This window comes from Zootoca vivipara, chromosome 15 (genome assembly GCF_965207765.1).
Source record: "Zootoca vivipara chromosome 15, rZooViv2.hap1.1, whole genome shotgun sequence".
In the NCBI taxonomy this organism is placed as follows: Eukaryota; Metazoa; Chordata; class Lepidosauria; order Squamata; family Lacertidae; genus Zootoca; species Zootoca vivipara.
This window is the reverse complement of record NC_142598.1, coordinates 28762394-28775954: the sequence shown is the minus strand read 5'-3', so window position 1 is coordinate 28775954 and position 13561 is coordinate 28762394. Positions and strand designations below refer to the sequence as shown.

General features: G+C 40.8%; 1 protein-coding gene across 4 annotated transcripts in view; it reads right to left on the bottom strand.

The window, feature by feature from the left end:
- ECPAS (Ecm29 proteasome adaptor and scaffold) overlaps positions 1 to 13561 on the bottom strand; it is a 67224-nt gene that overhangs the window by 51237 nt on the left and 2426 nt on the right. For all 4 annotated transcript variants that reach the window (XM_060268921.2, XM_088658406.1, XM_035140563.3 and 1 more), the window contains exons 2-9: positions 8455 to 8585; positions 7894 to 8010; positions 5980 to 6098; positions 4854 to 5003; positions 3920 to 4091; positions 2391 to 2530; positions 1374 to 1455; positions 215 to 334 (exon numbers count right to left, since the gene is read on the bottom strand). In XM_060268921.2, the coding sequence (XP_060124904.1) occupies positions 215 to 334; positions 1374 to 1455; positions 2391 to 2530; positions 3920 to 4091; positions 4854 to 5003; positions 5980 to 6098; positions 7894 to 8010; positions 8455 to 8585 (1031 nt within the window). The remainder of the gene's footprint in view (positions 1 to 214; positions 335 to 1373; positions 1456 to 2390; positions 2531 to 3919; positions 4092 to 4853; positions 5004 to 5979; positions 6099 to 7893; positions 8011 to 8454; positions 8586 to 13561) is intronic.

Below are 13561 nucleotides of genomic sequence, written 5' to 3'. Positions count from 1 at the left end.
CTGTTGTGTGGATGAAATGGGAAGGGAAAGAATTGTGCATGCTGTCTTGAGCTCCTTGGAGGAAAGGTGCAATATAAATGTATTAATAAATCAAAACAAAACAAAACAAAATGATCCGGTAATCGCCACCGCCCATGATGCAAGGGGACAGTTAAAGCCAGAGTGTTAAGGCCTGGATTCAAAGAGGTTGAGAATTATGAGGTGAAGACATTACCTGAATATTTGCAGGAAACGTTTCTGCAGCTTGCCTGGAGCGCAAAAGATGAGGGACTATCTTTAATTTTACCCGTGTGCTGACTGGATCACGTTTTAATTCTGGTTTCAGAACAGCTCCCTGTTATGAACAAATAATGGGGTTAAGAGTGACTTCAGGAAAGACATAAAGATAATGATCAGCAAGGCAATCCTAAGCATGTTTACTCAAAAGTAATTCCCACGGTAGGACTTCATTTGTAGTAAGCCTGCTTAGCGAGGCAGCAAAATGCTTCCATGAATTTCTATTCATAATAGTTTTAAGCGATTGTAAATCTCCGTACTAGAGGCTGGTGTGAAAAAATCCACTCATTTACTTACTAATCTTGTGAACACACCAGCGGCCATGACTTAGGCCCAGAGAAGCACACAAAAAGTATGTGAAAGTAACAGCCCTTCCCCAGTCACTCTGAATTTGGCACTTCCATTATGGCCAACAGCTGCCGCTACTTATTAATTTGTCAAATTCTCTTTCAAAGCCATTTAAATTAGTAGCGGCCCCCGAATTCCATAAAATCAATTGTGCCTTGTGTGAAGACGTAGTTTCTATTTCTTGTGTACTGTGTATCATACCTTTTAAACTGCAAAATGATCTCATGAGTTCTGACCTTTCCTTAATACGCATGGGGACGTGACAAATTCTTATCTTCTTTTTTTAAAGGATTAACTTTCTTCTTGCAGCAACGGATACAGTGGTGCCTCCGAATTTAATCCGTTCCGAAGGCACCTTCGTAGGTCGAAAAATTCGCAAGTCGGAAAACGCCATTGGAAACGCGATTTCCCATAGGAATGCATTGGAAACGGAAAAATTCCTAAGTCGAAGCAACCCCATCTAAAAATTCGCAAGTCGAAAAATCCCTATCTAAAACCGCCGCGGTTTTCTTTCGGATGTCGAGACATTCATAAGCGCGCGGCCATTACCCCCATTTGTAAGTCGAAAAATTCGGTGGTCGAGTCGTTCGTAAGTCGAGGTACCACGGTATGCAAAACCTCCATTCAAAGGTGCAACGTTCTTAATATGGAACAGTAATGTCTTTAATGGCTTACTTTTTGTATCCAGGTGGAAATGCCTAGCTCATAGGAATCAAAAAGGAATGTGGAGCTAGGAAAGCAAGTCTTACCTCCTTGGTTTTTAGTGGTATGTCCCCAAGGTACACTTTATACATCCTGTTGATGATGGCTGGATTGTTCCAGTCAATCAAACTAAAGAATGTTAAAAAAGAATAAATATTTGGTAAGGTCATAGGATTAATGACGATGATTACACAACTGTAAGCGAAGCTCATTAGCTGCCAACAGAACACCCCTTTCTCTTCTGCGCTATACATTTTCAGTAACTAAGTAACTTATTTTTCTCCTTTCCACTGCCACCACCCCTGCCATCAGATCTCTAGTCCCCACCAGGAAAGCAGCAACAAAATATCTCTAAATATAGCCAGGGTCCTTAAAAATATTCAGTGAGTTTCACATACACAATGAGACTTTAGGCTTGTGTTTCAAATGTGTATAAATTGATCTAAATATGTATTTACATACTTAGCAATAGTTTGGCATTTACTTTTAATCCCACCCAGAAGCAGACTTAAATATCATACTTCTTCGGTCTGAAATTGCTGTGAGCGCCCTTTCCTACATCAAATGAGCTCTAAAGGAGCCCTGACAACTGGCTTAGGGAGGTAGGCAAAGCCTTTTTATTATTATTTAGACAGGTCTTTGGCTGTCAAGCTGACATGTACTGTAAATGTGTGGCAACTGGCTCTTTTTTTATTGATGTCTTAAATCCCTTGTTTATAACACCTCAATTTATTTTAATTTAATTATTATTGCAGTTAGCTTCCTTGAGCAGCCTTAAGTGGAAATGATAGATACAAGTTTAACAAGTAACAATATATAGAAGAAACTCTCAATAGTCATATGCCTGTAATTTGTCTAGCCTTATTCTCTTCAGAAATTTAAACTACCCAGCTTTAAAAAAAAGGGGGGGGTGTCCTACAATATGACAGCATCAAAAACTTAGTAAATGCCATTTGTCAATGAATGCCATGGTAATAAGCACAATTTTGCAATCGGTGAAAAGAAAGATGCCTAATATTTAAGCTTCACTTCCTATTTTTAAAAGAAAAATTACAAGCCATTACCTTTGCTTGCTTTTGAGTTCAAGGTCTGCTGCAGTGGCTACACTGTGCCTTGTGTCACTGGAGGCGATGACCAGGTGTATGATAGCTTCAAGTTCAGGCACCTGCTCAGCTTCGATGAACTTCACGATGCCCAGTTTACACTGCCCGGAAATGCAAAGGGAGGGAAAGGAGGGGAATCGATTAGTCTGATCAGGAACATGATCTTCAAATTGCAATAACGAGGACTGAGATTCTTTTATCTGTTTAATTGCAGGATGCTAGAGCCATATAAGGGTGGATGGTCAGTTTATCATAGGCTATGTTATGAGAGTGTTAATGGGGTAAACCATAAAATACTCCCAGTGACAGTAAAGTACTATTATTAGCACTGGCAAGGTGGTTTGGGCTAAATTTGCAGCTACCAGATAAGTAGGAAGGCTTTCTGAACATTCTCTCTCATAATAAGGTTTAGAAAGAAAGAAAGAAAGATATTTCTCATTTCAGATATTTAACAGCTCTACAATTAATTTAAAGATTCGGACAAATTATAGTTCTATTATATGCAATGAATGAAAATAATAGAAGTTATGGTATATATAATGGTAAATGTTGGTAATTTAGAAAAACGGTATGTAGAGATTATGTAGGAAACAATATAGGAAAAAACTCAACTACGGCTGAGAAGTCGTTGGGGAAGGGAGGGAGGGTCTAGGGTGGGGTTGGGGAGGAGGGAGGGAAGGGTTTGAATATATAGATAAGACATTTGTAACACATAGTTATAAGTGTATTTTATTTCTATTGATTTATTGTTGAAGTGTTTTTAAAGTGATGTACAATTTGAATAAATAAAATAAATTTAAATTAAAAAAAAAAAGATTAAAAAAAGAAAGAAAGAAAGAAAGAAAGAAAGAAAGAAAGAAAGAAAGAAAGGTAAAGGACCCCTGGACAGTCAAGTCGTCAAAGGCGGCTATGGGGTTGCGGCGCTCATCTCACTTTCAGCCTGAGGGAGCCAGCATTTGTCCAGAGATGGCTTTCTGGGTCATGTGGCCTGCATGACTAAACCGCTTCTGGAGCAACAGGAAACCGTGACGGAAACCAGAGCACACGGAAATGCCGTTTACCTTCTTGCCACAGCGGTCCCTATTTATCTACTTGCACTGGCATGTTTCCAAACTGCTAGGTTGGCAGGAGCTGGGACAGAGCAGCAGGAGCTCACTCTAATATTTTGGGTTGTACCAAACTAAGCCCAGTGAAACTAATGAGCCTGAGAGTTAGTTGTGTTCATTAATTTTAATAGGTCTATGCTAGGTAGAGCTAACATTGGAGACAACCTTTTGTATTTTATATGGTCACCTTTGTAACGAGATCACGAGTGAACCAGGTTTCAATTGGCTTCGAATTCTCCCCCAAATTCACATGGGTGAACGCTAAGCCAGGTTCGGGGGAAGAGAATGCAATCAAGGGTCAGGCTCCCAAGTTTGCATGCAGGCATCTGGCGATATCTACATCGATCACGGACACAGCCTTGCACTGTGACGCATTTGCGTTACCTGTTCCAACTGTTCCGGCGTCCATGGGCTGTCCCCGATTACCCGCTTGGCTGCGTAAAAGCTCATTCCTGGAGGAGGCTGAGGGATCCCAGAACCTCCGGAACCACTTGATGAAGAAGAGCCCTGTCCCGCTGGCACACTTTGGCGACTCTGGGGTTCATTCAACACGTATCTAGAGGAAGGAAGAAAACGCATTCAGGGCGTTATTCGGGGCATTCGGGTTCCCAGGTCAGGGCTGGTGAGCTAGTGAACAGGCACAGGCTGTGCCAGTAAAAAGTTGCTCAGATTGAAAAACTTCGCCAGAGCAGGCAATTTCAAAAGACCGCGGAGCAACTCTTTGTGTCACATGACCACCGAACTGCAATCCCCTCTATGGTCATCTGCAGTGGTGGCACTGTAGCACAGCAGGGTCAGCATTCCTGTCCTCCAGCAAACTCCAAGGAACTTATTCCATGTTCCTTTGGGAAGAAAGTATCAGAGAGCCTACTTTTTTGTCTAATGAATGAAAATGCAAACAAGAAAGGAGACTTACATATACCAAGTGTCTACGGTGTTACCATAAAACCCTACTGCAAAGTAATTAAACAGCTCAGAAACAAGTACGATGTATACAAAAATGCAACCATTCTTCCAAAATATTAGTATCATTTCTATAAATAAACTTAAAAGTAATCAGGCATCGGTTTTATTTCAAAGAAGTGAAGTTTTAGGGAGCATTCATTGAGAACAGTAGTTTATCAACAAGAAACTGGAAAACTCTTGTTAAGTAAAGGTCTCGTCAATTACTAAACATTCTTTAACCATACACTGTGAAGGAAAGCGTTTTAAATATGAGAGTATTCAAACCCCAGCCCATTTTGTTGATTTTGGCAATACTGGCCATACACTTGTATGGGAACAGAAACAGCAACGGCTGATCTGCAATATTACTTACCCATAAGGCATAAGGAGGACATCTAACATAAAATCCAAGAGCAGCTGCACAGTCTTTGGTTTCTCGGCAAGATTAAACGGAGAAGCTGCTTTCAGAGGTTCAACAGGGTATTTCATGTGAAAAAGGGTTGGTATTAGAAGGTGCATTAGGCTGAAAAACAATTATATTTACTGCCACTGTGAAACATGCCTTCATGATCTATTAGTTTTCACTTGATACCTATCACAACTAACACTGAGAGTGAAAGCAAATTCTTGTCCACCCAAAGCAAATGTGGAGAATGTTCAGAGGCTATTTAAAAAACCATTCTTAGTTTGGTTTATGTGCATTTTCTAAATCTAGAATCGGGAGCTTCAAGCAATATAGTCCACATAAAAATTACGCTTCTCTTTCTACAGAACAACTAATCCCAAAGGAACTGCATTTTCAAAATTCCACTGAAATTAACTCAATCCAATGGCCATTTGTAACTCAAAAGATCATAACCAAGATTATGATTAATCCATATACGGAGAAACGTTGCTTAACAAATGGAGCAATATGAGTTCTAAAGTCCACATTTCCAGAAGGGCCTATTATGCAGAAGTTGGTATGCCTCTTGAAAACAACCACCACAAAAATTCCCTGTCTGAGAAAAACAGGAGATAATTCTAGACTAAACTCTGAATTGAACTACAAAGTTGTACTACTGGGAGACAGCATTTTGAGTCCCACTAGTGCAATAGGTCTCCCCCCCTAAAGTTCCCCACAAAACAGTTCTGTGGGGGTTGGGTGAACAGCATATGGGGACAGGAGAGGGGAGACCTTTCCATTAGACAAGCAGAAATGACGGAATGATCTCCATAGTGCTATTCTGATTTCTACCCTTAGCCTTCCTCCTATTAGTTTCCTGCACACAAGAGATATTTTCACATCGGGAAACAACCAAACTGTGCGACACCCTCTCCTCCAATGTCTAATCTTTAAGTGGAAGAGCCCCCTAATGGTTATACCACTAGATTTTTCTCAACATGTAATTGCAGTCTAAAATGCAGTCAGACTCATTAAAGGACATAAAAAAAATGGGGGTGAGAGACAATTAAAATTAAGACAATACAAAAGAAGTTGTATGCTTAGAACATCATACCTGTCTTGTTGGGGTTGGGGTTTTCCTTCCATTGCAGTAAGCAGAGTGGGAGCAAGCTCACATTGCTTTTCCACAGGCAAACGGGGGTAACCCATCTTAACGTATATTATGGTGAAATTCTGCAAAAGTACAAGATAAATCTGCATAGAACCACTTCAAAGCAACAGTGACATACAATGTCTCCACAAAGGTTTAAGAAACTTGTACAGAATAATCCTCTTATCGGCAAATTGCAATCCCCATACAGTCGTACCTTGGTTCTCGAACGTAATCTGTTCCGGAATTCCGTTCGCCTTCCGAAAACGTTCGAAAACCAAGGCACAGCTTCCGATTGGCTGCAGGAGCTTCCTGCACTCAATCGGAAGCCGTGGAAGCAGTGTTGGATGTTTGGCTTCCAAAAAATGTTCGCAAAGCGGAACACTCACTTCCAGGTTTTTGGCATTCGGGAGCCAAAACGTACGAATACCAAGGCGTTCGAGAACCAAGGTACGACTGTATTTGCAGTCAACCAGTCCAGTTCATCAGAATTACTATAACCTCATTTGCCTTGAGCAAGAGTGATATGCTCTTAATTGGGCCGATTCCAGAAGCCCATTTCCTAACAGATGTAGGTTGCTAGGAGCACATTACATCAACACTCCAGGCAAAATTCAAGGTTGTAGCTTTGACTGCTAAGGCCCTTAATGGAAAGCGCCATTAAAAGCTGAGAGATTGCGTCCACCTCTGTATCCTGCCATAATCAACTGGAAAAGCCCTCCAAACCATCTTTGAGCTTTTACACAGACATTTGAGTGGCTGTGTAAACCAATGTCAATCAACTACTGCACTGACTTGCCAAAGTTTTAGCCTCACCCTGAAATTTGCTTTTTTTAAAAAAAAAATTTGAGAATAATTTTGGCAATGGAACGGGGCAGGTAGTCAAAAGAAACGAATACAGGCAATCATGAGCACTCAAGATTCTGACGAAAAATCCAGGAAGTCTACGAATCTATTTATCTATCTTTAGTATTTAATGTTTAATAATAACAATAATAATAAATTTTTATTTATACCCCGCCCTCCCCAGTCAAAACTGGGCTCAGGGCAGCTAACACCAATAAAACTACAATAAAACATAAAAAGCAATTAATTAAAATACAGATTAAAATACAATATTAAAATTTAAAATGCAACTTCATTTTAAGTAGTCCATAAATCCAAACCATGAGGGAGCAAAAACACAGGGGTCAGACTAAGTTCAGCCCAAAGGCCAGGTGGAACAGCTCTGTCTTGTAGGCCCTGCGGAAAGATGACAAATCCCGCAGGGCCCTGGTCTCCTGTGAAATAGTGTTCCACCAAGTTGGGGCCAATACTGAAAAGGCCCTGGCCCTAGTAGAGGCCAATCTAGCCACCTTATGGCTCGGGATCTCCAGAATATTGTTGTTTGTGGACCATAAGGTCCTCCGCGGGGCATACCAGGAGAGGCGGTCCCGTAGGTTTAGAAGTTTAGGTTATCAAGCTCTTGACTACATGTTTGTATATCTTCTATGTCAAGGGGACAGGCTGTAGCTCAGGGACGGAGCACGTGCTCTGAATGCAGAACGCCCCAAATTCAATCCCTGGCATCTCTAGGTAGGGCTGGAAAACACTCCCGACTGAATCCCTGAGAGAACCACAGCTAGTCAGAGTAGACAAGACTGGCCAAGACAGACCAATAGTTTCCTGACAAGTCTGGGTATTATTTGAATGTTAAAGGTCATGCATGAAAATCTACTGATGTTACTAATTCAATGCACGTCTCCTCCATCCATTTTCAGTGACATAACTATTTGCGTTTTTGAAACGACAGAATTGTTAAGACAACTGGATGAAGTTTCTAACTATTGTAAGCCCTCATATTTCATCGGCCGACAACTTTTGAAAGAAGTCACTTACTGTGACAAAGGACACGGCAGAAGGATCCTGGTATTGGACCAGCAAAGTCTCCACCGGCAGCTGGATTTTGGGGCGACTTTTGATACGTTTGTTCAGGTGAACAAGCAATTCCATAACCTGAGAGAGAGAGAAAATAATCATCTTGGATCTGACCAATTTGGGTTCCACAATTGACAAACTCCAAGATAGAATGAGCTAATAATTTCTAGAATACCAAAGGATAGTGAATGCAATACCCATATGGCATCCCATGTAACCTTTTTTTAAAAGAATGAGTCCAATGAGTTATTCTTTTCGCCCGCATGCACTATTGAGCCAGAGAGACAAGCTGAACCTGAACCCCCAAAAATGAACCAAACATTTATATTTTTTTGACCCAGAACAGATCCCTGAATAATATTCAGGTTGCCAGCCCAAAATAAAAGTAAAAACAAATCTGATGTGACGATACACGAGCAGGCTCCAAGCAGAATAAATTACATGCATCTAAAACTAACCTATGGGAGGATTTGTAATCATTGTCTTTGTATGTGCTTCTGTGCCCAGGGAGTCTATACAAACCTTCTTACGTACTCCTTCCTGTGTACTGGAAAGCTTCAGAAGAACAGGCGGTAGGAATTTGGATATAATATTCTGCAATTGCTCATCCGTTTCCGCATGGCCAAGACGTAAAAAGACACGCTCAAGCTGATCTATTGAAAAAGTAAGGGGAAGACTACTTAAAAACTAATAAAATCTATGACAAACAGCAAAACTAAAATAAAATGGACTAACTGCATTATAGTACTGTTTGACCAAAGCTCTTTGGTTGTCAAGACTGGATTTATTTTATTATCCCAGTGCAAGAATGCCAGCAAAATATCTCATACAAACTGGGAGCCAATATCAAAAACCAGTGTTTTCATTGCAGACAATTTTACAGCTCACACTTCCACATAAGAATATTTGTGTCAACAACAAGGTCACCAATGGCCATTTTGATTTATTTGATTTACTTTGTAGCCAGCCAGATCTCAATAAATCAGTGTGGCGCGCTCTCTTTTTCTCTCTATATATACACACACACACATACACACACCCTCCACCTACACGCATATATATGGGTCTAACCATACCTAACTGTAGACACCAAAAGCTCCAATGAAGAAAAACATCTTTCACTGTTTCCAAAAGACAGGCTTTTGGAATGGCACATTTACAAGTGGGTCAGGCATCTAGAACACTAGCTTCCTAGGAAATATTATTAAACTGCTTTTACATCATATGCTAGCTTTCATTCCCCCCCCCCCAATGATGGCCTATTCCAACAATTGCAATAAGAGTTTTAATGGATGTCAATGAACTAAAGCACTTGTTGATTAAACAATTTTAATCAGCTAGGCTATAAATTAATGACACACTTCTTTGTTTTTTAAAGTACTGGTGTACTGATCATCCAACACGACAAGACAAAAAAAAAAGGTAGCATTTTTATTAAAGTTTAAGATATCTCTGATGGCACTTATCATTTAATTGGTTAACAGGTGATTCATCAATTATTCTCTGTCATACTTATTTCTTATCACATTCCTTATCATTATACTGCTTTGCAGTACTATTTGTTTCTCTATGACAGTGAAGTGAAAATTACTCTCATCAAAGTTTTTCAGTTCTACAAATAGGTGTGTAAGAAGTATGGTTCATTACAAGAAGTGAAATATTATCTACACCCCTTGCTCTTCAAACGTTAAGCCATCCAAATAATATTTCCTATCTTCTTATAGGTTTTTCCCCCTATACTATTGCACACATTAATATGTAGTCATACATATATTCCTTACGTTAAGACATCTCTACATTTTTCTGGTCCTGTGTGCTGAACACTGAACACAATGCTAGCACTTCCATCAACTTTTTTTTTAGGTTCTATATGCAAGTTGCTAAACACGGGTTGTCATAAAATGGCAAAAACAATTAATACAAATCATCCAACAAGAAGGGATGAGCTAAAATCCTGCTGTAATGAAGTGCTTCTGCTATGAATGAACTGCTTGCTTAATGGCTCCAAACACGGCTTCAGGAAACTGGTCTGCAGAAAAGCTTTGTATCATATAGCTATTATGCCAGCAAATGTGATTTTAGGGGTCTGGAGAAACAAGACAAGGACCAGTCTGGAAGAAAGGGAATCCATATTCCATATCCTTTGAGTGGATTATATTCATGTAAAAATTTGGAAGAAATCCCAAATAAGAAATCCCACTTTATTAGAATGTAGCACCTGTTTCATATGATAGCTTTCGGCTCCTTGAATGTCTGTGACTTCGCCTCCTTCAATACTGTACTTTCAAATGAATGCCCTGTAGCAGGCCAGCCATACAATACTATCACATGTTTAGCTTTTCACAATGACACCGAAAACTGATAGACACAGCACTTTTTTTTTAAAAAAAAAAGCCCAGAGTGAAATAAGCACCCTATTGATTTTCTAAAACTGTAGCTTCCTCTTTTCAGATATGAACCCCAATTTCAAACTTAATTCTTTTTTCACGGTAGCTTGTTCCATTTAGTAAACATGTGCTCAGATGCCTTGCTTGTATCACTTTCTCAAAGTCCAGGTAAGGAAGGGGTACCCCTACAGTGAAATTAATGGCATATAAATGCCCCTTAAAATAGATTTTTATAGTACCAAATCCCTATACTTTCACTACATCATGTTGATACACTGACTACAGAATGGAGGCAGCCGTGCATCAGGGGCTTGCCAAACCAGATACATTTCAGGGTAAGTCTACTCAGCACAATATTATCCATGGAATGTTGCCACAAAGGACAGGCCTTTTACACAACAGAATTTTCAACTACAGGGCTTGCAACAGTAATGTTCTGCAAGGTGGTTTGGGATAATGACTTGCATCCAATTTCAAAGTGAGGACACCAATTTGCAAGGGTGCTGTAAACTTTAAACACTGTAATCATAGTCGAGAATCCAGCTTTTAAAGGCAGCATAATTTAAAACGCTTCAAAGGAGTAATTCTTAAAACTTTCTCCCCAAAACCTTGTTAGAAGAGCACATTTGCCAGAAAGGAAGAGGTGAATTTAGTAATCCCTGTTTGCATCATCATCATCATCATCATCATCATCATTTCTACCCATATTCTATGTTTAAAAACATACTTATTTTACCAAGAAAGGTGGAGGGAGGGGTGGAGGATGATGGGCATCAATAGCGAATGAACTTTCCTGATACAAATGGACCTCCAAAGGTTGTTTTAGTACAACACCACATTTCTGTGCTCCTGGACCAATGTGAAAAGCCCCCAGGACACATGATTTGACCCCATGTGGTAGCTCCTTCCTACAACAGTGTTGCATTTCCCAAAAGAAGCTACACAGGCACAGAAAGGCACTGAAGGATGCTCCATTTACAGATGGCTCTTCATGCTACCCAGGCAGCACAGGAACATGAGAACACAATTAGAGCCTGCTGAATGAGACCAATGGCCCATCACTTCCAAACTCCCGTTCTCACAATGGCCGACCTGTTACCTACTGGAAGGCCACAAGCAGGACTTGAGCACGACAGCACCCCCTTCTCACTTGCAGTTTCCAGCAACTATACCCAGGGAGCTAAAGGGACCCCTGGACGGTTAAGTCCAGTCAAAGGCGACTATGTGGTTGCAGTGCTTATCTCGCTTTCAGGCCAACGGAGCCGGCGTTTGTCCACGGACAGCTTTCCGGGTCATGTGGCCAGCATGACTAAACCGCTTCTGGTGCAATGGGACACCATGACGAGTGCCAGAGCGCACAGAAACACCGTTTACCTTCCAGCCACAGCGGTACCTATTTATCTACTTGCACTGGTGTGCTTTCGAACTGCTAGGTTGGCAGGAACTGGGACAGAGCAATGGGAGCTCACCCTGTTGCAGGGATTCAAACTGCCGACCTTCCGATCGGCAAGCCCAAGAGGCACAGTGGTTGAGACCAATCATAGAGTATACTGCCTCCAACCATGGAAGCAAAGTCCAGCCATTTGGCACTTGAGATGTGTGTTTTCAGGACCCACCCTACACTTGTGAATGCAATATGTTTTAACTGTTTTAAATTGTTCTAACCTGCCCTGGGACCTGCGGGTGAAGGGCAGGAAATAAATGCAATCACAATAATAATAGTAGTAACCACTGATAGCCTTAGGAAGAAATTGTGCTGCAAACACTTCCTGAACTGCAGACGTAAGAGTGATCATTAAATCACAGGGCACACTAGGAAAGAGAAGTCTTGCTCGTATTTATTTATTTATTAGCATTTATAAAGTGCTTAATATTTCAACAGCTTAATAGTCAGCACTATTTCATGAAGGAATTTTAAGAATTAATGAAATTCATGAGATGGCGTGTCAAAAGATGTTGTGTCACCTCTCATCAGAGATGTCAAGAGTACTGCCAGTGACGCACACTTTCCAAATCTCCCATGCAATAGGTGCACGCCACTCGAGTGCTGGCACGATTCCTCATTTCAAACTTAGCATCATCGTGGACTTTCACAGAACAATTGCAACTATCGTGCAGCACCTGTTGTTTCTGAAACCTCGTTCATAGATTCATAAGGACTATAAATCTAAGCACACTTACGGTAGTAGGTCTCACTTCCCAGTAAAGGTGCTTCTGAATGCATTGCACGTGGCATTAAGCAATGCATCCCCTCTCGGACTAAGCCAAACCAAAACTAAGTGTGAACAAGCAAGCATGCAGGTATTCAGAAGTAAAACTGTGGCCACTTCACTCCCATCCCTGTCCTGCTACTGCTCCATTACCCAGAGATAAGACAAGGAGGTTTAGGTATGTGTGAACCGACACACAGTTTGTCTTTCCGCAAACAAACCATGAGTATTAGTCAAGAGCAAACCTTAGCTACAACTTGCAGCTTGTTTGAACAATAATAATAAATTTTTATTTATACCCCACCCTCCCCAGTCAAAACTGGGCTCAGGGCGGCTAACACCAGTAAAATTACAATAAAACGTAAAAGAAAGAAAAACAATTAATTAAAATATGGGTTAAAATACAGCCTCATTTTAAAGTAGCCCAAATCAAAACCATAAGGGAGAAAAACATAAGGGTCAGACTGAGTCCAGCCCAAAAGCCAGGTGGAACAGCTCTGTCTTGCAGGCCCTGTGGAAAGATGGCAAATCCCGCAGGGTCCTGGTCTCCTGTGAGAGAGCATTCCAGCAAGTCGGGGCGCCAGTACTGAAAACGGCCCTGGCCCTAGTTGAGACCAATCTAACCACCTTATGGCTCGGGATCTCCAAAATGTTGAAGTGAGGCAAACCATGGGTCCAATTTCACCTATTACACCGAGCAAAATTATGGCTTAGCTTCCGGTTGGAGAAAGATCAGGAGAGGAGCAAAATGGTTCAGATGTTTGTTCTGTGGACCCACAGTGTTGCTCTTTCACACTTAGCCATGGTTTGGCTTAATGAAACATGCTAACTGGGCCTGTTAAGTTAGGTGAAAACCAGGCCACAGATGGGAACTGCATGTATGTGGGTTGCTTTACACCTTTGAAATGTACAAATAATTTTTGTTACACCAAGTCTCCAAAATCAACTATTAGCTCAGGCTGCTTTTAAAAATACATGCTGGAGGTAAATTATACGGCAGAGAAAGTTTACTTATGTTTTAAGTCAGCTGTT